At 42.4% G+C, this 26,181-nt stretch overlaps 1 protein-coding gene across 1 annotated transcript in view; it reads right to left on the bottom strand.

The window, feature by feature from the left end:
• The window catches only part of LOC109915208 (synaptosomal-associated protein 25), a 110,969-nt gene that overhangs the window by 28,496 nt on the left and 56,292 nt on the right, over nucleotides 1-26,181 (bottom strand). The window contains exon 4 of the mRNA XM_048618423.1: nucleotides 10,562-10,610. Coding sequence (XP_048474380.1) covers nucleotides 10,562-10,610 — 49 coding nt within the window. The remainder of the gene's footprint in view (nucleotides 1-10,561; nucleotides 10,611-26,181) is intronic.

Here is a 26,181-nt window from a genome sequence, read left to right as displayed (position 1 = left end):
TCAGAGTGGCACACAAGCCCACGTCAACCCTACGACAACTGCTCACCTGAACTAAAGACCCACTCCCCGCCACGGACAGGACCAATGTCATCTACCAAATCCCCTGCAGAGACTATGAGAAACACTACATTGGACAAACAGGAAGGAAACTAACAACAAGAGTACATGAACACCAACTGGCTACAAAAAGACACGACCAATACTCACTCATCTCAATCCACATGGACAAGGAGAACCATGACTTCGACTGGGACAACACCAAGATCCTGGGACAGACTAGGCAGAGACAAGCATGAGAATTCCTGGAAGCATGGCACTCCACGATGCATGCTATTAATAAACACATTGAACTCGACCCCATATACATTCCACTACGAAGGAAAACCAGAAGTGAGGCAATCCATCTCAATGGACCCCAGAGTTTAAAAACCAGGCGGGAAAACACACTGATGCTTCTTCGGAGGCTGCACTGAGGATGTTACCCAGCATGGTAACGAAACGTCTGTGGAACAACAAACAAGCTCGGCGAGCCAACCAATCTCAACACCCGCAACCCGAGCTACAGATCTACTCCAAAACCTTAGACATCAATACTTTGAAAGGCAGGGATTGATCAGGGATAGTCAATACAGATTTGTTGGAGGGAGATCCTGTGTGATTAATTTAATTGAGCTTTTTGAAAAAGTGACTAAACATGCAGTTGATGTGGTTTACATGGCCTTTGACAAGGACCCACATGGAAGGCTGGTCCAAAAGTTAAGAGCCCATGGGATCCAAAGTAAGCTGGCAAACTGGATCCAAAACTGGCTTACAAATAGGAGACAAAGGGTGATAGTGGAGGGTTGATTTTTTAATTGGAAGCCTGTGACCAGCGGTGAACCACAGCGATTGGTGCTGGTACCTTCGTTTGTTATGTACAATAGCAACTTGGATGGAATGTAGAAGGTAAGTTTGCAGATGACACAAAAATTGGTGGTGTTGTCGATAGTGAGGTGAGGAGGACAGTCTCAGGTTATAGTCTGAATTTGATCAGCTAGTAAATCAGACAGAGCAATGGCGGATGGAATTTAACCCTGATAAGGACGAGGTGATGCATTTTGGGAGGTCTATCAGGGGAAAAATATACACAACGAATGTTAGGTTCCTAGGGAGTACTGAGGAACAAAAGGACCTGTATATTTAAGTCCACAGTTCCTCAGAGGTAGACAGGGTGGTGAAGAAGGCATGCAGGATGCTTGCTTTCATTTGCCAGGGTGTAGAATATAGGAGCAAGGAAGTCTTGTTACATCTGTATAAAATATTGGTTAGGCAATGGATGGAATACCATGCGCAATTCTGGTCATCACACTATCGGAAAGATGTGATAGCACTGGATAGGGTGCAGAGGAGATCCATCGGGATGTTGTCCTGATGGGATGAAAAGTCTTAGTATGGGGAGAGACTGTGTTTGTTTTCCTTGGCACAGAGGAGGCTGAGAGGGGGGAATCTGATTGAGGCATACAAAATTATGAGAGGCATAGACAGGGTAGATCATGAGAATCTCTTCCCTAGGGCAATTCCAGAGGACATAAGTTTAAGGTGAGGAGCAAGTTGTTTACAGGAGACATGAGAAAATTTTTTTTCACCCAGAGCCTCGTGGACATATGAAAATTGCTGGCTGGGATGGTGGTAGATTAAGTACTGTCACAACATTCAAGAAGCATCAGGATGAGTACTTAAAATGCTAGGGTACTGCAGGCTATGGACTAAATGCAGGTGTTAAAAATAGGATTAGTGTAGTTTGGTGTTTGTTAGTCGGCGTAGACATGTTTCTATGCTGTACGATTCAATGACTCTGGAGAGGAGTGGGGGAGGGAATTAAATAAAACTAACAAAGTGAAATCTGCACTAATTAGATCCCCAAGGCCACTGGTTATCAGTATGCAGTACACTTCCAAAAGAAAAAAAAGCTGCAGTGTCTATTAACGCCAGTAGGCAGGAGGTGCCAACATACCGACTGTCATTACTTGGACTGGTGAATGATTTCCCTTCCCTGACCTATTCACTGGGTAAAGAGCAGTCAGCCACATCAACCAGGCAAGTAATTCATTTTGTGGCTCACAGGTGAGGGGGAGGTGGTAAAGGGGAAAAAAAGCAGGAAATTAGTGATAAAAAGAGCAAATGCTGATCTTTCAACTCTGTCAAAGGGATGGCAGATTATTTCATTGGAGGTAGCTCAGAGAAGGTCCACTAGGATGATCCCTACTATGGAGGGATTGTCTTATGAGCAAAGGCTAAACAGGTCGGGACTCTGCTCACTGGAGTTTAGAGGAAGGAGAGATGATTTCATTGAAACATATAGAATTCTTAAGGGACTTGACAGGCAAACGCTGAGAGGATGTTTCCCCACATGGGACATTCTAGGACTAAAGGGCATAGTCTCAGAATCAAGGGCTTCAGTTTAGGACTGAGATGAGGAGGAATTTCTTCTCTCAGAGATTGAGTTTCTTCGGACCTCTTTGCCATAGACAGCTGTAGGAACACAATCCTTGTGTATATTTAAGGATGATGTTGAGAGATTTTTGATCAGTAGCGGATATCAAGGGTTATGGAGAAAGGGCAGACTGTCAAATCAGCCATGATCCTAATGAATGGTGGGGCAGGTTCAAGGGGCCGAAAAGCCTTCTCCTGTTCCTATTTCTTATGGTCACCATATTTCCATTGCCCAGATGCCCCTCTCCAGACCCGTTACGTGGTGTGGGGAGGCCTTGGTCATTGTACTGTGGCTGTGGCAAACACACCCTATGTTACACCCTGATGAAGGCTTAGTATTGGCAAAGTGAGTGGGGTATATCAGCTGCTTCTAATACCCAGCATCCTCCCCAAACCCATCCCTTGGCATTGCTATCATTCCCCACACCATCTCTCCAGGCTATTATTTGCCTCCTAAAGGAAAGGCAGGTTCTCTCCTAGGAGGGCAAAACCTCCATGACAGTATTCAGAATTCAGCAGAACTGGCCAGAATTTAGAACTGTTCACCAAAGAGAGTAGTCCAGGTAAACGATACAGATACATTTAAAGGGAACATGAACTTTTTAAAAAAAAGTCACCATTGTCCCACTCTCTCATTACACAGTGATGGCTGGTGGCAAGTTTAACCTGAGGATCACCACACCTCAGGCAAGGAGTGAGGGTGAGAGGGTAGGGCCTTCATGGTAACCTCATGCTTGGGGATTGAACCTGCACTGCTGGTATCTTTCTGTATTGTAAACAAGCTCTCCAGACAACTGAGCTAAGCAGGAATTATTGGATGTATCGTGCTATAATATCCAAAGACATTTGATAATGTTATTGTGGAAAATAAAATTTCATTGTTTGGGGGTACCATATTGGCATGGATACAAGATTGGCAAACAGTGATTGGGTCAATTTCTGGTTGGCAAGATGTACTGGTAGTGTGGCATCTAGAGGGATCAGTGCTGGGCCCTCAATATTTCCTTAATTTATACAAGTAGCTGACCTGAATGAAGGGACCAAAGGTGTGATTGTTAAATGTACTGATGACATAAAGATAATTAGGAAAGTAAGTTGTAAAAAGGTCATAAGGAGACTACAAGGTGATCGAGATAGGTTAAGTGACACAAATGAAATATAATGTGTGAAAATATGAAACTGTCCATTTTATCAAAACAAATAAAAAAGAAACATATTATCCAAATGGTGAGAGTTTGCAAGGCGCTGAGGTGCAGTGGGATCTGGGTGTCCTAGTGCACGAATCACAAAACGTTTATATGCAGGTACAGCAACTAATCAGCAAAGTTAATCAAATGTTATTGTTAATTGCAAGGAAAATTGAGTACAAAAATAACATGGTTATCCTTCAATTGTACCAGACACTAGTGAGAACATGTCTAGAGAACTGTATACAGTATTGGTCTCCTTATTTAAGGGAGGATGTAAATACATTAGAAGCATTTCAGAAATAGTTTACCAGTCTAATAGCTAGAATGAGCATGTTGTCTTGTGAGGAAAGATTAGATAGGCTAGGCTTGTATCCAGTGGAGTTTAGAGGAGAAAGCGGTGAGTTGATTGAAAAATGTCAGATTCTGAGTGGTCTTGTTTAAGCTCAGCTCCCTGAAATTGATACATTTATTGTTGGATAAGGAATGGGTCACATGAACAGAATGAGATGCATATAAGTGAAACTAGAAGGATACATAGTGAGAGCGGACCAGAAGGGCATGGCAATGGGAGGAGGTGAAGTGTGGGAGAAGCCTAATGTAGCCCATAAGCAGCAGTAAGGAATTGTTGGGCAGAATGGTCTGTTTCTGGAATTTTCAGTAATACAAATTCTCAGTAATACTTTGGAACACTGAGTCGAATTGGATCTTGGCTCTGTGCTGAGTTAGTAACTGACTATGTTAATATATGTAATTGCCCAATACCCTATTTTCGAACTAGAAAGGATCCCAGCCTCTTTCCGTCATCAGGTGAGCACAGGGTTGGGGACAGCTATGACGCCCCATGCAGACAAACAGCTGGCAAAGGTGGACTAACATGCCTGATTAACCCACATGCAGCTGAACGCTAGCTACCACCAGTGGGATAAATATTAGCTTGTGGCCCCAATTTCAGGTATGTAGCTTGTAGCACCTCATCAGCACACACCAGAAACTGAAAAGTCCAAGTTGGCCTGAAATTGGACCCCTGGCTGTGTTAGCATTAACTTGCTGACTGTGGTACACTTGCCCATTTTGGAAAGGTGACCTTCACAGCACTTGGCCTGAGGGGAGATCCTGGGAAAGGGGACACAGTGTCAACAGAGGAAGGTGGCGGTTGAATGGGTGATTGTGGAGCCTGTTTTCACAAAGGCAGACCCCTAAACTGGTGCTATATAAATGCAGACCCTTTTCAGGCGGCTGATTGAGACACATAACAGGTCGATGTCTTTCAGGCGTCACGGGGGGTAGTGGGGGTTGTGTTGACACTTTGCTGTACAGAACACCTCCCACACTAAGTCCCACTTCCCCATCATCCCCTGTCCTCACTGACCTATGGTCCCTCCCTAAACCCCAATACTGCCAATGTACAATTCTTGCCATTTAATCCCTCTGTGATCAAGGCCCCTGCAGCTCCACCCTTCTCTTATTCACCAATTCTCTGACTCTAGCCTGTTGCATATCACTCCTCTCCATGACCCGGTTAGTTGTCAATTCTTGGGCGGTCTAGGTCTAGAATGCCTACCCTTTGCCCTTCCACTCATTTCTCCCTTAACCAAACTTTGGGTCATCCCTCCCAGTTCACAAAGGTCTAATCTTTTCATACGCCCCTCGGCAGCACTTTGCTACAATAAGAATGCTGTAAAATTTAAGGGGGTGTGCAATTCTGCGGTTAGTGGTGCTTACAAAGACTGTTCCTCCTGATGTCTACGGTCACTACCTGAAATGAGCTCCATGTGAGTGCCATGCCCATCTGGGTTTGCTGGAATACAGAGTAGCCCCTTTCATGTGCTTAAGGCTTTGTTAGCAGCTCTTAACCCCACTGGGTTCTCCTATTGTTTCCACTGGAAAGTATTACAAAAAGTATTAGTCTGTGAAGCCAAAAGAAGCATTGTTCAATGAAACCTTTCATTCAGGGTGCTGAGAGACTGAATACTTTCTAGTGTGTACCTCATCTTGTAGGACATGGGAGATAATTCCCACTCATCCCTATTGTCACAATGGGGTTGTAACATTCAAATTTTTTGATAGGAAATAGCCAATGAAATCAGCAAAGAGGTTGATGGGTCTGGGAGAAACCAATTTGTCTGATACCAGATCCACCATTAAAATGATCCCAATTTTCCATCTTTATGCAATGAGTTATTACAAAGCACTGCTTGAGAGCAGGTTGGAGGAAACAAAATGTAAACTTCAGAAAGAAATTAGCCAAATACTTGAAAAGAAGACATTTGAAGGCTTTGGGGAAAGGATAGGGGTGTGGCCCCACTTGGATATCTTTTTGAAAGAGCTAAACCAGGGACAAAGGACAGCAAGGCTTCCTTCAGCCTTCAGCCCTGTTACAAATGGAGGACTGGGGAGCCTGTGAACAGGTGAAGAACCTGGAGCCAAGTTTCTTCACAATGCTGATGGACAAATCTGAGCCATCAACTGGCCCAGACTGACAAACTGAGAGGCGGTCAAGAGGAAAAGCCAAATATGGGAGCACCACCTTTAGGTCATGAGCTGCGCTGGGCTATCTGTGGAGGGTGGGTGAATTGGAGGACCTGGAGCCTGAGGTTCAGAAGTCATGGAGAGGCTTGTTGATAACAGAGAGAAGCAGTTTTTTTTTCTTTGATCATATAGTGTGTGCGTCACTAGCTAGGCCAGCATTTATTGCTCATCCCTAATTGCCCAGAGGGCAGTTAAGAATCAGCAACATTGCTGTGGCTCCAGAGTCACATGTGGGCCAGAACGGGTAAAGATGGCAGATTCCCCTCCCTAAAAGGTACTGGTGAACCAGATGGTTTATTATTTTTTAACTGACAATTTATAGTGGTTACATAGGCTAGCTTTTTAAGTCCAAACCTTTATAATTCCAATATCATCATCTGTCTTGGCAGGATTCAAACTCCCATCCCCAGAGCATTAACTTGGGATTCTGGATTACCAATCCAGTGATATTACCACTGCTCGTCTCCATATGGACAATGATCAGGGTTTAGGAGAGGCATGGGAGGGAGGGAGTCTCCTGTTGAAAGCACTGGTCTATAGAGGTTGAGTCATTGGCTCCTCCCGCTTGGACCAACTGCTGGTCAGCTCATGCTTTCTTCCAGTTAAATAGATTCTGACACTGATGATATAGTCTGGCAGCCATTCTCACTATTAGAACTTCGTCCTGCCTTTTGCAAAAACCTCGATTATCAATGTCCTGATTTTGGTGTGCTAAGGCCTCAAAGAATGGAATGGAGTTGGTTTCCCATCGTGAACATTTCCTGAATGCTGTGGAAGAAGATAAGGGAGGTAATCGCAAGGCCTCACATGTCTCAGCAAAGGTCCAGCTGTTGCAGCAACTTGTAATTCTCACCAAGTGATCCTTCAGTGCAGCACTTGCTGAAGCGGTGGTCAGGACTCCAAGTGGTGGTGGCAAGCTGATATTCTGGGGTCATGAGCTCTGAGCCAGCACTGGTTGCCAAGGAACTCCACACCCCTCTCCCCCTCCCCTGTTCTGCTAGGCCTTTGACCCAACACCACCCTTCTCCTCCTCCTAATCAACCTCTCAGTTTTCAGGCCTCAAATCTGAAGGCAAAGGAAAGAAGGCCAATGGCATGTCATCCTTCATAACAAGAGGATTCAATTACAGGAACAGGGATGTCTTGCTGCAATAGTACCAGGCCTTGGTGAGACCACATCTGGAATACTTGGGCGGTTTTGGTCTCCTTACCTTGGGAAGGATGTTCGAGCTATGGACGGAGTGCAGTTAAGTTTATTAGACTGATTCCTAGGATGGTATAAGTGACATATGAAGAGACACTAGATTGGTTATGACTATATTCACCTGAGATTAGAAGAATGATGAGGGGGGGGGATCTCACAGAAACCTTTAGAATTCTAACATGACTAGAAAGGGGAATTTGCAAGAAGTATGTTCCTGGGGACAAGGGAGTCCAGAACCAGGGGTCAGTTTAATTGGAGATGATCTGATTGAAACATAAAGATTCTGAAAGGCCTTGACAGGGTCAACATTGAGAGGTTGTTTCCCCTGACTGGGGAATCTAGAACAAGGAGTACAGTCTCAGGGCAAGGGGAGAATCAATCAATTAGGGCTGAGATGAGAGGATTTTGAATTTTTGGAATTCTCTACCCCAGAGGGTTATGGACATTCCATCGTTGAATATATTTAGGACTGAGACTGACAGATGTTTTGGTCTCTCAGGAAATGGAGGGACATGGGGAACAGGCAGGAAAGTGAAGTTAAAGCCCAAGATCACCCATGATTATATTGAATGGGGGAGTAGATGTGATGGGCTGAGTGGTCTTCCCCTGCCTCTATTTCCTGTGGTCTTGTGTTTCAAGTTCCTTTGTGCACTCATTGACGGCTAAGCCTGTTAACAGAGTTGCTAAAATAGGGAAATAAGACTTGATATAACTGTGGGAAGCCTCCAGGTGTCTGTCAAGTCACAACCAGTTTGGAAGATGTAGGAATCTCCCCAAAATAATATCCAGAAATAGATCAGGGGCTCTGGACATTTGAATCTGAGGATGTGGAGAAACACAAACACCAGGGTTTGGATATTGGAGCAGGTGTTGGTGGTGGGGTGTTGGGGTTGTAGCTGGAAAAGAATGTGGGTTCCACACCTCCCCACCCTACATCTACTGTCAGTGGAGCTTTGGATAATCACAAAAATCAGAAATGTTTGCTGTCTGCATTTGTTTTGAGAATTGGCGATGATCAGAATAGTTTGTACTTTGAATGCAAACTAAATGATCTCAGACTGTGTTATCCAAGATGGAAGCCAACACAAAAGGACATGAGGCCGAACGTTTACAGAAATTGTGTCATTGTGCTCTCAAAAGCGCTACTCAACTGGGTGGAATCAGATTTGGTTGTCAGAAAGATTCAGTCGTCTATGGCTTGTTGAAGCCTGGAATGTTTTACCACAGCAGAACCAGAATCCATACGGTTTTGAAAGCATGGGTATAGACAAAGATTTGAGGAAAGCAGTTTCTGGGGAGGGGAGAAGGGCAGGATGATTAGTTTAGCCCTGGATTAACAAAGGGGACACATTTAATCCATCTGTGCTACAAACCTCCTTCCTGGATGTGAATAGTATGGGCAAATGCTAATATTCTAAAAATAGCATGGCAGTTGAAGATTAAAGTGAGTTCACTGGGCAATGTTTCATGTTGGAGGAAGAATTCTGAATTTTTAGAATTACACAGCAATTCATGTTCCTGAGTATTTCCCTGTTGAAGTAAAGATCTAATTCCCTCTACTCCACCATCAGGGAACGACAAGGTGTCATTGTGTTCGCAGAAGTGCTACTCAACCGAAACTCAGATCAGAGAGATCAGAGAGCACATCTTGTTCTCAGCCAATGTTATCTGTTAGAGTTATTTATGAAAATAATTCACATTATTGGCTACCATTTTTTTTATCCACTCATGAGTCATGGGACATGAGTGTCACTGGCTGGGTCAGCATTTTTGCTGTTGGATTTTGTGGAATGGGATATCCCCCCATGTTTTTAAAAATATAAACTGAACACAGAAGAATGGATCTTCTAATCTGTTAAAAGGTGCAAAAGAGCTAGAGGTGAGATGAAAAAGAATATTTTTTGAGTGTTGGTTGATAGCATGGTTGGGATGTTGTGATCACATGGTTGCAGGTTGGTGAGCACATGATTGTGTTGGGATCAGATGGTTGAGCGCTGTGATCACATGGTTTGGGTGTTGTGATCACATGGTTTGGGTGTTGTGATCACATCGTTGGGGGTTGTGATCACATGGTTATGTCAGTTAGAGATCACACAATTTCTGGATTGGTGATTTTATTTGGGCATCAACAATCTCCTGTCCTTTCTCCAGCTTCCTAAGTCACCATCCTAAGTCATGTTATTCTGCACAGTGGGTTAAATACAGTTTGCCAAATTGTGAATAATTAATTTGCAGTTAACAAAGTCCTCATGTTAATAATCCAGTGTGTTACAGGCTCCTCAATTTGTTCATTTCAGTTTGTCTTCTGAGAAGGTGCTGTGTTGCCTTGTAAAGTGTTTCTGACATGTCTAAGCAACCCACATCCATGTGCATACCTGGACAGAGACTGTCCAAGCTTCCTGCTCTTAGATGAAACCACAGTCAAACATTCAGCCTTCATGAGAGGAAGCTGGTTTCTTCCCTAACCCCCAGCTGGGAATCAGTTTACTTAGCCTCAGGCAGGGACTGAAGTAAAGACCATGAGGACAGTGTGCCTCAGAATCAGAAAGGTTTTGAATGAAGAGAACTATAATGTCCGTATGAGGTTTTTGATGTGGAGTTATGCCAATAGGTAAAACTGAAATCAACACCTTTCAATGTACTTCATCATTTACATCACTGCCCTTCCCCATGCCAGGCATGTACACACAATTCCTCTTCCCAGGCATATATTCACACTTCCTAATCCCAGGTATGTATTCACACTTCCCAGTCCCAGGCACGTATACATACGTCCCCATTCCAGGCATGGATGCAGATTTTCCCCAACCCAGGCATGTATGCACACTTCTCCAAACCAGGCATGTACGCATGATTCCCCATCCCAGGCATATACACACAATTTCCCTTCCCAGGCATGTACACACAATTCCCCAAATCAGGCATGTACACACACTTCCCCAACTCAGGCATGTATGCACAGTTCCCCATCCTGGACATTTGCACACACTTTCCCTTCCCAGGCATGTAGGCACACTTCCCTATCCCAGGCATGTATGCACACTCCTCTATCTCAGGTATGTATGCACAATTCCCCACCCCAGGCACATATTCACAATTCCTCATCAAAGGCATGTAAGTAAATTCCCCATCCCAGGCATGTACGCACATCTTCAAGATGCACTTACCCCCTTGTTCATCCAACATAACCAGAGTCCTGATCCCGGCATCTTTGCTCTGTGTGAGGTGATAAGAAAAAGAGTTTTAGAGGGATAAAATGAGAATTATTCAGAATGGCACAAGTACATTTGGTAGTCCTTGTCTATACATCAACAATCCAATTCATTTTAATAGATGCTTGATAACTGCTGCATGCTGGAATATTGCAGATTAACATTCAAATTCAAACCCAATTATTCACAAATATTAGCAATGGAGTCGCATCTCAACTTTTGCTGAATTTTCATCAAACTGTCTCTGTCTACCACGGGTTTTGTAGGATTTAGGTTGCATGCAGATTAAGAGAGACATCTCAAAGCAGCTCACAGCAAAAGAGGCTTTTTTTGAAGACTAATCACTATCACATTAAATCCAATCCACATTCACCCACAAGAAGCTTCCTGACAGGTGCTCAGTAAACGGAGGTGGACAGTGAATATTCAATTCAATCGATGAAGGCCTATTTCGAATACTAATTACCATAAACTGTTGGAAGGAATAGAATGTTTAGAAGGAATGAAAGCACGAGTATGGAAGGATTAGCCAGTATGGAGTTTTCAAAACGCATCCAGGACAGCTTTTTGTGCCAGCCCATGGATAGTGCTACTAGAGATGGGGCAGTGCTAGACCAAATCCTAGGCAATGAAGCTGGTTAAGTGGGTGAAATGTCAGTGCATGAGCATTTTGGGAATAGTGACCATAACTCTGTATGTTTCAAAGTCATAATGGAATGGGATAAGGATAGTGCAGAAGTTGCGTCTAAATTGGGTGAAGGTCAATTTCAATATAATTAGGCAGGATCTGGCAAACATAGACTGGGAGCAGCTACTTGCAGGTTAACTCTCAAGTATGCATTTGGAAAGTGTGAGCCTTTTAAATGTAGTATAGTGCGAATTCAGGACCAGTATGTTCCTCTAAGAGTGAAGGGCAAGGACAGAACATTCAGGGAACCCTGGATGTCAAGGGACGTTAAGAGTTTGTAAAGAAAAAGAAAGAAGCATATGCAAGGTACAGTGCATTAAAAACAGGGGAGGATCTTCAAAAGTATAGAGACTGTAGGAGGTTGCTTAAGAAGGAAATTAAGAAGGCAAAGAGGGGCCACAAAATATCTTTGGCAGATAGGATCAAGAAAAACCACAAGGCATTATATATAATATATATTAAGAGTAAGAGGATTACCAGGGAAAGCGCAGGGCCTATTAGAGACCAAAGGGGCAACCTGTGCATAGACCCAGTGGACATGGATAAGATCTTAAATGAATATTTCTCATCTGCATTCTCAGAGGAGAAAGACATTGTAGCCAGGGATTTCAGTTGGGATGGTTTTAGAGCATGTTCAGATCAATAAGGAAGAGGTATTAGATGTTTTAACAGCACACAGGTGTACAAGTTCCCAGTGCCTGTTGAGATGTATCCCAAGCTGTTTTAGGAGGCAAGGGAGGAGGTTGCTGGAGCCCTAGGGAGATAGTTAATATGAAAAAAAAACAGAGATTGCTGAAAAAGCTCAGCAGGCCTGGCAACATCTGTGGTGAGAAATCAGAGTTAACATTTCGGGTTGAGTGACATTTCCTCAGAACTGGAACTCAGAATTAGCTTTCTTTAAGTTCAGGACCCTATTTTCAGATTTAATTGTGTCACTCTCCATCTTAATGAAGAATTCTACCATATTATGGTCACTTTTCCCCAAATGATCTCAAACCACAAGGTTGCTAATTAATCCTCTTTCATTACACATGTTCTGAGGAAGGATCACTCGACCCGAAATATTAACTCTGATTTGTCTCCACAGATGCTGCCAGGCCTGCTGAGTTTTTCCCACAATTTCTGTTTTTGTTTGTGACTTACAGCTTCCACTGTTCTTTCAGGAGATATTTAATACTTCATTGTCCACAGGTGAAGGGACAGACCAGGTTAGTTGCAGGCCAGATAGTCTGACATCAATGGTAGGACAGGTTTAAACAATACTTAGAAAGGCAGTCATTTATCAGGAACAGTCAGCATGGATTTGTTACAGGAAGATCCTGTCTGACTAATTTAAATGAGTTTTTTGAAAAGATGACTAAATATGTTGATTAAGTAGTGCAGTTGATGTGGGTTACGTGGACTTCAGTGAGGCCTTTGATAAGGTCCACATGGAAGGCTGTTCCTTCCCAAATAAAATAAAGTAGACACATGAGGTTTTTGTGGTACAGTGGTAGTGTCCCTACCTCTGAGCCAGAAAGACCAGGGTTCAAGACCAACCTGCTCCTGAGGTATGTCACAACATTTCTGAACAGGTTGATTTAAAAAAATTAAAATTAATAAAAGCAAACCATCTAGTGTAGAGGTAGTGTTCCTTCCTCTGGGCCAGGAGGCCCGGGTTCAAGTCCCACCTGCCCCAGAGGTGTTTGATGGCATTTCTGAACAGGTTCAGATGTGGCTCCGGAAGTTTCCTGATGTATGACTTTCATTAAAATTACTGAAAAACCAATGATGGGTTTCTAAAACAAAATAAAACAGGCCCAGGAGATCTCATGGCGCAGTTTTAGTGGTCATGGTATAAATCCCACCTGCTTCAGAGTTATGTAATGGCATCGTTAGAAAATACAATAAAGCAGACCCAGAGGGGCTCTTGTGACACAGCGGTAGTGTCCCTATCTCTGAGCCAAGAGGCCCAGATCCAAGTCCCACCTGCTCCAGAGGTGTGTCATAGAGTCATACAGCATGGAAACAGGCCCTTCGGTCCAACCAGTGCATGCCGAACATAATCCCAAACTAAACTAGTCCCACCTGTCTGCTCCTGGCCCATATCCCTCCAAACCTTTCCTATTCATATATTCATTTAAATGTCTTTTAAACATTGTAATTGTACCCACATCCACCACTTCCTCAGGAAGTTCATTCCACATGTGAACCACCCTCTGTGTAAAAAAATTGCCTCATGTCTTTTTTAAATCTCTCTCCTCTCACTTAAAAATGTGCCCCCAAGTCTTGAAATTCCCCATCTTTGTGAAAAGACTATCAACTCTATACCTCTCATTATTTTATAAACTTCTATCAGGTTACCTCTCAACCTCCTACGCTCCAGTGAAAAAAGTCCCAGCCTATCCCGCTTTTCCTTGTAATGCAAACCTTCCATACCCAGCAACATCCTGGTACATCTCTTCTGAACCCTCTCCAACTTGATAATATCCTTCCTATAACTGGGCAACCAGAACTGGACACAGTATTCCAGAAGAGCCTCACCAATGTCCTGTACAACCTCAACATAATGTCCCAACTCCTATACTCAAAGGACTGAACAGGTTGATTAAAGAATACACATAAAGCAAACCCAGGGTTGGATCTGCTGAACTGTCTGCCCCAGGCTGGGACTAGCCTATGTCCATCATGAGTAGTGGGTTCTATTTTGGTGTTCAGCAATAAATGATATTCCTTCCTGTCAGTCTTCCTATCACAGCAGCGTATAACAACAAAGTAGAGAGTACACATTTTGTTTGCAAGAGCCTGAATGATAGATTAAATAGGTCTGTTGCTGTACTCTATGCTCTCAACAGGAATAGCAAACACAGACTGGCGAGAACAGTGAACACAGACCAATTAAATATGGACTACACAGAGCAATTAACACAGAACCAGAATATATATGGGCCAAAATACTACTAGATTGGTGTAAATATTCACTTTTTCATGACTATGTAATTATACAATTATATATTTGGTAAAGAATAATCATCAGACTTTTAAGATGGATGAACAATCTTATAAGATGGTTCCTATATGTCACATAACTGCTCTGTTGATGCAATGCAACCAAAAAAGCAGACAGACTGATGTGTTACCTCAGCATCGATCACAAAGGGAAACATTTAAAATTTGATTAACCCTTGGGGAACATCACAATGGGTCCTTCTAAAGGTGTGAGAATTCAGAGTTTCTGACAGTATGAGAGACTGGAAGGACACCATGATGATTTCCAGCATAACTGACATTGGGCTTCAGGGAACAATGAATCATCAAAGTGAACATAGTAGACATTTTGCTTTGATTTTGATATGTTAGGCTGTGAGACACCATTTTAGCAAACTCCCCAGGAAGGACTCTGAAAGACACCCAGAGAGACAGACAGTTCTCAGCCAAAGGCCGCACAAAGGAGAACAGCTTTTAGAACTCACCTGCTGTTTTGTTGAAATATCCCAAGCAATTTGCTAGTGCTGTAATGACAGAACTAGTGAGGAACAAAAAGAAACCTTTCTCTCTCCTATATTCTGCTCTACCTACAAATCATACCCACAAGCACCCTCCAGTTATTCACCAAAGAAACTACTGCAGCTGTTGAATTCTGTCTTCAAATTTTTGACCTGTTTTCCTCAGAAGGAGAAATCTTCAAACAAGCCAGGCCTGCAATGATATCAAACTGATCTTACTTTCATCCCTATAAGTATCTTTCATCTGTATCTACTTTTAAACTTTTGTACCTATATATTTTTAGCTAACAGCTTCATGACTTCTATTTGAATTGCAAAAGTAGTTTTCAATAAACTACCCTTTATCTTGTTTGAGACTAAATCTTTGCTGCTGGTTGTTTTAAATTGAAACATTTGAGAAACAATAAATAAATCTAAATGAGTTCTACAAATTTGCAGTTTGGACACACCTGGTGGGGTCTTGACAAATTGTAATCCAAATGTTGCTGAGAAGTATGAGAAAAATTGCTGCATGTTGTTGAAGTTATATATGAATGAATGTTACATATGAATAAACAGACAAAGCCAATTCTGGATAAATAATCCTTTTGATATTTTTGGATTGCCACATTCTACCTGGATTTGCCTTGCATTATTGTTCACTCCCAAATATTTTGCCAAACCATCTCATCAGTATCCCACTCATTTGCACTCCCCAGACTCTGAACCTTATGCTATACAAAGCTTTATCTGATAAAACACGTATGGGATATTTTAACAGGTTTAAATAAATACCTAAGCTGTTGCTGTTGAAATACGTCACAAAGTGCTATCAACAAGGGACAACAGCCTCTTTCAAACTTCCTCCAGTGTTAGTGAAACAATAAAATCTAATTTGTACTGGGCACCACAGCCAGAAGCTGTAGGCTTTTAATAAAATCTGTTTGAGCTCACAGAGCTTCTTTGAACATTTATTGCTAAATTGCCCTGTAGGTACATTGAATATGGCTTCCCAATATGCAGCCTTATTCTTAATGAGTTTCAAACATAAATTTCTAAGCAGGTCCGCTAGTTGTGCAGTAATTTTCAGATGATTTATACAAGTAATTACATGTCCTCTAGGAAGAGACTTTGCTGGCTGAAGCACCTGCCTTAGATATCCAGGCATGTGGAGCAGATGCCAAATAATTCTATGCATCTACAGCTCCATCTGCTGTGCGATAGGAATTAAGTATACGGCAGCTTGAAAAGAGAGAATGCATTTGAAGTAAAATCTCTGGACTTCTCTTTACTCACTCAATGAACATTTAAGGAGACATTCAATTCCTCTCAATAAAATATATTCCACAGAGGAAGATTGTCATGGGGCAAAATGCAACCATGGCTAGCCAAGAAAATTGGAGGAAACATAAAGGCAAAAACCGAGGCATACCATATTGCAAAAGTAGCGGCAGGCTAGAGGATTGAGAAACTTTTAAAGATCAGCAAAAGGTTACTAAAAAAGTAATAAAAAGAGCAAATGGAACTTATGAAAAAAAAACCAGAACAATACGTGAAAACAGGTAGCAAAAGCTTCTTTAAGTATAAAAAAAGGAAGAGAGTAGCTAAATTGAATGCTGGTCCCTTAGAGGACAGGGCAAGGGAGTTGATAATGGGGAATACAAAAATGGTAGAGACTAAATCAATATTTTTCCTCAGTTTCCAGGTAGAAGATAATGAAACCATCCTAATAGTAACAAGTTATAGAAAAGCAGGAGGTTAAAACAACTCCCATCACTAGGAAAAACTACCAAGCAAACTTTTGGGACTAAAGGCTGACCAGTCCCCGGGGACTGATGGCCTACAGCCTGGGATCTTAAAGGATGTTAAGACCATGATGTGGAGGTGCAGGTGTTGGACACCTGATGAAGGAGTAGCGTTACGAAAGCTTCTGATTTGAAATAAACCTATTGATCTATAACCCAGTGTTGTATGACGTCTGACCTAAAGGATGTGGCAGCAGAGATACTGAATGAAAAATCCTGGGCTTCTGGAAAGGTTTCAATAGATTGGAAAAATGCTAATGAAATGCCCTTATTCAAAAAAGGAGGGAGGCAGAAAGTTGGAAGTTGTTGGTTTTATGAAGGATAATTCAGGTTTAACTAAGTTGCTAGAGTTCTTTGAAGACGCATAATGAGTAAAGTGGATATTGGGGGTACTATAGTATAACTGAACTTCCAGAAGGAATTTGATAAGGTGCCATTCAAAAAGTTAATATACAAGGTAAGATAACATGGGGTTAGGGTAATATATCAGCTTGAATAGAGGATTGGCTAACCAACAGAAAGCAGAGTTTTGGCATAAATGAGTCTTTTTCTGGTTTTTAAGCTGTAACTAGTGGGGTGCCACAGAGTTGGTGCTTGGGCCCCAACTTCTTACAATCTATATTAATGACTTGGATACCACAATAGACTGTGCTACAGCCAAATTTTCAGATGATACTCAACACCAAAGTCCATGAATGAATACTAAAAAGGCTAATTTGGAACCAACACAACTCAGTGAACAAATTGTAACAGCAGATTTGAATTTGACGTCAGGTGATGAAACAGCACAAGTTCAACAAGGAATATTTCAATTCTTCATCTCCCAAGGAAGAATTATCAATATCAGTGTCAGAACTTTGTCAGTAGAACCCTCCAACAGCATGACTGAGGATGTAAACATGTTCAATTCACCAGTAAGGCAGAGGGAGAAGGAAGATATTCAACTGAACCTACAAGTTGAGGGCAAGAGTTAACATACTTCACATGTGTCAGTAGATTAAGAATGAAGTTTGCTTACACAGATTGTAAGCTGCAAATGACTCTACAACGCCAACATTGAGGTGGGACGACCAAAAATGCACAGATTCAGGACATAGTCAAGAAGAAACTACCTGCAAGAGAACTAGGATACTGTCAAGAAGAAACTGCCTAGCTTAGAAATGCAGGAGACGGCAAAAAAAGAGAGAAACTATTTGTTTCAACAGAGCAGCCTTCTTCCATGAAGAGAATTCATGAGATTTAGTTTCCCACCAATGATGTGATGGAGCAATGGCCTGATTTAGCAGGGAAGACTGTGAAAGAAATTCAGAAAATTAAGGGTCCTATGGATAAGGATGGATGTGGATCGACTCCATGATGTCGCAGGAATGACTTCCTCCGCAAAGAAAACTGAGGACACAAAGGTCTTCCCAGTGAAGAGACAGTTACATAAAACTCAGAGACAAGAATAGAATCAAGGTCAACCATCCTCAAACCAAAGCCCTACTAATCATCAAAGTCCAGACAGAAAGTGTTCTGGGAGAATGTGAGAACTCCAGACTACTTGAATTTGTGAAATCAGTGACCTGGGGGAGATTGGTGAATGGTAAATTTAATTATATATGTGAATCTGTGAACGCTAAAATGGTAATTGTTGGGAGAAAAGCTGGGTTGGGGAGTATGTTGTATAATAGATTCATAGATAGATTCATAGATTCATACAGTGCAGAAAGGCCCTTTGGCCCACTGAGTCTGCACTGACATAACTACCACTAAAGGCACGCTAAACATAATTTTCTGCACTTGTCTTATATCCTTAAATGTTATGATATTTGAAGTACTCATACAAATATTTTTTAAAGGTTATAAGATTTCTAGCCTCCACTACTTCCCAGACATTGCATTCCAGATTTACACCACTGGCTGAGGGAAAAAGTTTTTTCCCAAATCCTCTTTGAATCTTCCGCCCCTTACCCTAAAACTATGCCCTCTCTTGACTGACCCCTCAACCAAGCTACTCTCTATTCACCCTGTCCCTACCTCTCATAATCTTATACAGCTCAAATGTTCTCCCCTCAGTCTTCTCTGCTCTAGCAAAAATGATTCAAGCCTATCTAGTCTCTCCTCATAGCTCAATTAAGGGATTAGTTTTTGAAAGGGTTAATATTGGAGATTGCATTAAACTCCACCAAGCTGATGATATCATACTGGCTTGAGTGGGGACAACGCAGAACATCTGAGGATCTCGTGGAGTAAAGACGAACACCCACAGGATCTCTTCCTAGTCTGAGTAACAATGTTAATCTTATTCATGTTACTTGTACAATTTTGCTTTCTTGCGATAACCACATCTCTTTTTAAGACAAGAGCCACTCCTCATTAAGACTCACTTGGTGGCAGCAAACTACTCAAAACCTCATGCTGGCAGTGGTTGTTATTCAAGACATTCTCCTGATATTCACCCAGATAAGAGGAGGTATGTCTCTCTGAAACAATTCAGGCTGCACCCAGCGTAATATCACTGGGCAGGAGCTGGGTTAGGAGGTGGGCAGGCTGGCCACATATATTCCTGTCAGTGGGACGGGATGGGGAATATGAGTCTGTCCCTTAAATTCCAGCCCATATTTTCTTCAGAGCCAAATCCAAAATGCCACTGAAAAGTGCACCGAGTTTATCCAGAATTCCCTAAATTTGTTAAAATGTCAATTCCTTCATCTGCGGTGTCTTTCAACTTGAAGAACCTGTTGGGTTTAAAATTCAGTCTGAGTCCCATATGACTGGTTTAAACCATGGAGAGGAGTGTCAAGAGCAGAGTTCTGAGGAAGGGTCACCGGACCCAAAATGTTTAACTCTGATTTTTTCTCCACAGATGCTGCCAGACCTGCTGAGCTTTTCCAGCGACTTATGTTTTTGTTCCTGATTCACAGCATTTGCAGTTCTTTCAGATTTTACAGATTCCATAGGAACTTTCAAAAGACAACCAGGCATGAACTTGCAAAGAACCGATTTGCCGAGTTACAGGGAGAAAGCTGGACATGGGGCTAAACTGCTGTACTCAATTTGAGTGCCAGCAGAGGCCTGGGCTGAGAGATCTCAGTGTGAACTGCAAGATCCCATGGCTCCAGCCTAGATCTCAATAAGATGAGCTACATCTAAAAAGGACATCTAAAATGGTGAGTAGCATTGGCACCCAATTATCTCAGCAAAAAACAGCTGTTCTGATCATTCCGTACAGACGTTGATGTTAATAATAATATTAAAACTACTATTCCCATTTACACTTCCTCTACCAATTGATGCTTAGTTACTTGGTCCATTCTATTTCACCTTGCACCAATTATCCCTTTTGTCATTTCTCTCATGCTATTGCTGATCTTCCCTTCTGTTTCCTGCTTCCCTACTTGCTTCAAGCTTGCGACATCATTAAGCTGACTGAAATGGTATCATGCTTCCTGACCTGCTGAGTATCTCCAACATTTGCTGCATTCCATCATCTGCAGTATTATGCTTTCATCAGCATACTTGTGCTGTTTATTTTCACTCCAGCAGTGACATAGGTACCAACTTAAATTTCTCCCATTGTGCTGTAAATCAGGCTATCTGTATTCTCACTGAGAGATGTATCTGGAGGGTGTGCGCCAGGGATTATCAAGCTTTACACAGCTCAGGGAATTTATATCAATAATTTTTTAAATTCTTCCAATGCATGGTCCTTTGTAATAGTGAAAACCCTTCCAGAGAAGCCATCTTCACTGCCCCCAGTCAATACATGTGGAGCTGAAAAAGGATCAGATGAATACTGTCTGAAATTAGTCTCTCTTTCACTGCCCCCACTTTCTTTGTCTCTCATACCATTTCCATAACATCCTCCAGCACTACAACCCTCTGAGGTAACTGCGTTCCTTCATTCTGGCTTCATATTGCTGTAGATGCGTCTGAAATGGTTAATACTGAAGTGTTCCATTAGCACCACTCACTATGATTATGTCAAATGGGCCTGTGGGCAGAACAGCTTTAGATCTGAAAAATGTGAGGTTGTCCCCAGAGTCTCTGTAACAAAATCTATCACATCAATGCAACCTGCAACTTGCGGCTAATAACCTAGATCCTGTTAGTTACAAGAGACTCTTCTAGTTAGACCAGGAAATGGTTTTCCTTGACTACACTAGACTCTGCAGATTCTTCCACTTAAAGAGAATGGTGGCAGTAACTTTCATCATAGCTCATACAGCAACTGTGAGCTGCCCTGCCCATACAACAATTTGAATCTCCAAGTCACTTCATGTAGGTATGTCTTACACCCTGCAAATGCCTCCCTGAACTTCTCCACCTCCCTCTCCCCCTCTTCATCTTTAAGGCACTATTAAAAATGACCTCTTCAACCAGCTGTCTTATTGTCTCCTTTTGTAGCTCAATGTCCAGTCAATTACTGATAATGTACCGGTGAAATACGCCACCAGTTTCACTTTGTTAAAAACATAATATAAGTACGCATTGCTGTTTCTGTCACAAATCTTTCCACCAATAATACAAAAAGAGGAAAACTTGTGATAATTTAGAGAGACTTTAACAAATTGCAGGATGTGTTTGTAATTTACAAATAAACTTTGAATCAAATGAATGCAAGTTATGTAAGACAATGAATAAAACATATAATCTTTTGGTCTATCTTATGCCAATGCACTTGAATAAGTAGTTGGTGTTATCGTCATCATCATAACACAGCCACATCACTGCAAAACTGCACAGGAGGAATTGCACCTGTGGTTGTTCCTCTGGCTTTCTGCCTCACTGCCCACTTCCTTTTCTGCTGCCCACTCCGTTCTCTGTTGTCCACTTTCCTCACTGCTGCCCATTATTGTTGGGGATGTATAGAATCATAGAACCCCTACAGTGTGGAAGCAGGTCATTTGGCCCATTAAGCCTACACCAACCCTCTGAAGAGCATCGTACCCAGACCCACCCACCTACCCTTTCCCTGTAACCCTGCATTTCCCATGCCTACGCATCCCTTGACATGATAATTTAGCATGGCCAATCCACCTAACCTGCACATCTTTGGACTGTGGGGTGAAACAGAGCAGTCAGAGGAAACCCACACAGGCACAGGGAGAACATGCATACTCCATACAAACAATCACCCAAGGCTGGGATCAAATCCGGGTGCCTGGCACTATGTGGCAGCAGTGCTAACCACTAAGCCACGATGCCACCCAATGTAGATGAGAATGTGTGGGGGAATGATAAGTAAGTTCTCAGATGACATGAAGATTGACCAGGTGGTTAATTGAGGAAGAATACAGGATGATATAGATGGGTTGGTCAGATAAGCAGATCAGCGGCAGGTGGGATTTGATCCTTATAAGTGTGAGGTGATGCATTTTGGAAGATGTAATGAGTCAAAGGAGTACTTAATGAATGGCAGGACACCAGGAAGCTCAGGGGAAAAGAGGGATTGTGGGGTGCATACCCACAGATCCCTAAAGGTGGCAAGATAGGTTAGTAGGATAGTTAAGAAGGCATACAGGATAGTTGCCTTTATAAGTCACTTCACTTACTATTCAGCTGTTGACTCTTTAATCACACTGTCTGATCACCTGCAGAGAATTATTATTCGACACTCCACTCACACCATTTATATGATTTTTGATCTCTCTGCCTATAAATTCTGCGCATGTATGTTTTTCTTCACTTCACCTGATGACAGGGCAGCATTCCTAAAGCTTGTGATTTCAAATGAACCTGGACTATAACCTGATATCATGTGACTTCAGACTACCCCAGCCCAACACCGGCACGTCCACGTTATTTATAAGTCATGGCACAGATTATAAGACCAGGAAGGTTATGTTGGAGCTGTGCAAAACTTTGTTTAAGCTACAGCTGGTGTAGGTATGCAGTTCTGCTCAGCACACTAGAGAAAGGATGTGATTGCCCTGGAGAGGTTGCAGAGGAGATTCACCAGGATGTTGCCTGTGATGGAGAATTTAGTTTTGAAGAAGGGCTGGATGGGCTCGGTTTTTTTTTCATTAGAGCACACAAGAAGGTTGACGGGGGGAACCTGTTTAAGGTGTGTAAAATTATGAGGAGCATGGATAGGGTGCATAGAAATCAGCTGCTTCTCTTAGGTGAAGGGCCAATAAAGGGGAGGCATAATTTTAAGGCAAAGGACAGTAGATTTAGAGGGAATGCAAGAAAGATATTATTCACTCACAGGATGGTGGAAATCTGGAATGCATTATAAAAAAGATAAAGTGGCATTGGAGATGATACCAGAATCAGTGGTAATGCTAAAGAGGAAAGTTTGAACAGGCTCAGAATCATTTCTCTCGAAAATAGAATTCTAAGGGGTGACCAAATTGATGCCTTCAAGAAAATAAAAGGGTTTGTTGGAGCAGATCAAGTGTTTGAATTGGGGAGACCACAGCCAGGTGCCTGTCTGGTTTCACTTAATTTTCAATCTTAATTATGCAACTCATTGCTGAATACAGTCAAGAGTGGGACAGATCTTTGGTCCCTTGGCAAATGGTAGGATATCAGGAGTGGGCAAAAAAGTGTAGTTGAAGCCCAAGATCAGGTATAATTGCATTGAATGAGAGAGCAGGCTTGATGGGCCAAATATTTCTTGTGGTATTGTGCTTCAAATTTCTTTGTGTGCTCATTAAAGGCTAAACTTGTTAACAAATTCGCTAAAATACGTGATAGGATTTTGATATTATGGCAAGGAGTCTCCAGTGGTCTGGGAATAATGGGTCCAAAAGCCACAGACACAATCAAGGTGCGGAAATCTTCCCAAAATAATATTGAGAAATAGATCACAGGCTCTGAACATTTGAATCAGAAGATATGAAGAAACACAAAGGCTGGGGTTGGAGGAGGGCAGAGGGTGTATGGATTTGGGGAATGTAGCTGGATGAAAGCATGGGGATTCCACACCAACCCAAACTATGTTTACTGTCAGTCAAGTATTGAACGGTGCAGGAGACTCAATGGGCTGAATGGTCTATTCCTGCTCCTATTTATTTTATTCTTGTTAGCCTCACTAATAAATCCATTAGGGACTCACTCCTCTGAGAAGGGAAGTTGTCGGCCAGCTGACAGATTCTGAAAAAATGTGACCCACGGCCATAACATGCTGCAAGTGGCTCAAGTCATGTGGAGTAGGAGGTCCAGCCCTCAACCACTCTGACCCGCGATCAGACTGTCCAGCAGTGCCAGAGCATGGGAGTGAATGTCGATAGGACTGTATCCAATCACAGGCTGAAGGCTCCAATGGAACCCTAGACTTGGACAAAGTTGGGGCACTGTGTCGCAAGGGAGGGGATGAAGGGGATGGAACAGTGGTTTGAAAGTCTGTGCAGAAAAGAAGGCGAGGGGTTACTATCTTTTAGGAAGTGGGAAGGTGCATCCGATGCGCAACAGGGCACACATGAAGGCAGTATCCCAGTTTCCTAGCCACCCTTTCGGAAAGTTAATTTCATAAATTGGCTGCCCACAACATAGAGTCATAGAGTAATACAGCATGGAAAAAGGCCCTTTGGCCCAAACTGGTCCATGCTGACCATGGTGCCCACTCAGCTGGTTCCAATTGCCTGCATTTCGTCCATATCCCTCTAAACCCTTCCCATCCATGTACATATCCAAATGTTTTTTAAATGTTGCTATTGTACCTGCCTCAATCACTTTCTCCAGCAGCCCATTTCATATACACACCACTCTCTTGTGAAGATGTTGCCCCTCAGGTCCTTCTTAAATTTTTCCCCTCTCACCTTAAACCTATGCCCTTTACTTTTCAATTTCTACATCCCTGGGAAAGACTGTATGCATTCATCCTATCTATGCCCCTCATGATTTCACACACGTCAATAAGGCCACCTCTCATTCTTCTACGTTCCAAGGAATAAAGTCCTATCTTGGCCAACCTCTGCTTATAACTCAGGCCGACTAGTGCTGGCAACATCCTCAAAAATCTTCTTTGCATAATTTCCACTTTAACTATGTCTTTCCTGTGATAGGGTGAGCAAAATTGTACACAATTCTCCAACTGCGGCCTCACCAATGACTTATACAACTATAACATAACATCCCAACTCCCATACTCAATGCATTGACCGATGAAGGCCAGCACGTTTAATCCCTTCTTCACCACCCTGTTCACCTGTGACTCGCTTTCAATGAACTAAGTACTTGTACTCCTAGGTCCCTCTGTTCCACAACACTCCTCAGGACCTTACCAAAGTGCAACACCTCACACTTATCTGTATTGAATTGCATTTGCTAAGCCTCAGCCCAGCTCCCCAATCTGATCAAGATCCCTCCGTAATTTTTGATAACATTCTTCGCTATCAACAATACCTCCATTTTTGTATCATTAGCAAACTTACTAATCATGCCTTGTACGTTCACTAATCATGCCTTGTACGTTCACATCCAGATCATTTATGTAAATTACATACAACAAAGGTCCCAGTGTCGATCCCTGTGGCACACCACTAGTCACAGGCCTCCAGTCTGAGAAACAACCTTCAACCATCACCCTCTGCTTTCTACTATCCAGTTTCGAATCCAGTTAGCTAGCTCTCCCTGGATCCCTTGCGATCTAACCTTCATGACTAGCCTGCCGTGCAGGACCTTGTCAAAGGCCTTACTAAAGTCCATGTAGACAACATCCACTGCCCTACCCACATCTATTCATTTGGTTATCTCTTCAAAAAACTCTAAAAAAAATTGTCAGACATGCTGACTATCCCTAATCAGATCTTGACTATCCAAATGTTGGTTGATCCTGTCCCACAGTATCCTCTCCAATAACTTGCCCACCACTGATGTCAGGCTCACAGGCCTGTCATTTCCTGGCTTGTCTTCGCTACCTTTCTTAAACAATGGAACAACATTAGCCACCCTTCAGTCTTCCAGAACTTCACCAGTGGCTGAAGATGAAGGAAAAATTTCTGCAAGGCCTCTGCAATTTCTTCCTTAGGTTCCCACAACATCTGAGGATGGACTTGATGAGGCCCAGGACATTTATCCACTTTAATGCGCTTTAAAGCTGCAAACACCTCCTCCAGTAAACACTGAGGAGAAATATTCATTAAAAATCTCCCCCATCTCCTGTGGCTCCACACATAGATGGACATGCTAATCTTTAAGGGGACCTATTCTCTCCCTAGCCACCCTTTTACTCTTAATATAGCTATAGAACCTCTTGGGATTAACTTTAATCTTATTTGCCAGGTTCATCTCATACCCTCTTTTTGCTCTTCTGATTTTCCTATTAAGTGTGCTCCTACACTTTTTATAGTCATCTAGGGATTCACTTGAGCCCAATAGCTTAAACCCGATGTATGCCTTCTTCTTTTTCCTCACCAGAGCCTCAATATCCCTCATCAGAAAGGGATCCCTAAACCCGTCACTCTCTCCCTTCACCCTAACGGGGACATATAGTCCCTGGACTCTTGATATCACTCTTTTAAAAGCCTTCCATTTGCCTGTTGTTCCTTTTCCTTCAAACAAACTTACCGAATTGACCACTCCAAATCTGGCGTAATGGTCCCAAAATTGGCCCTGCTCCAGTTCAGTACCTTAACGTGTAGACGTGTCCTATCTTTTTCCTTAACTATGTTAAAACTAAGAGAGTCA

The sequence above is a fragment of the Rhincodon typus genome, chromosome 39 (genome assembly GCF_021869965.1).
Source record: "Rhincodon typus isolate 14 chromosome 39, sRhiTyp1.1, whole genome shotgun sequence".
Classification (NCBI taxonomy): domain Eukaryota; kingdom Metazoa; phylum Chordata; class Chondrichthyes; order Orectolobiformes; family Rhincodontidae; genus Rhincodon; species Rhincodon typus.
This window is presented reverse-complemented; position numbering and strand designations above follow the sequence as displayed.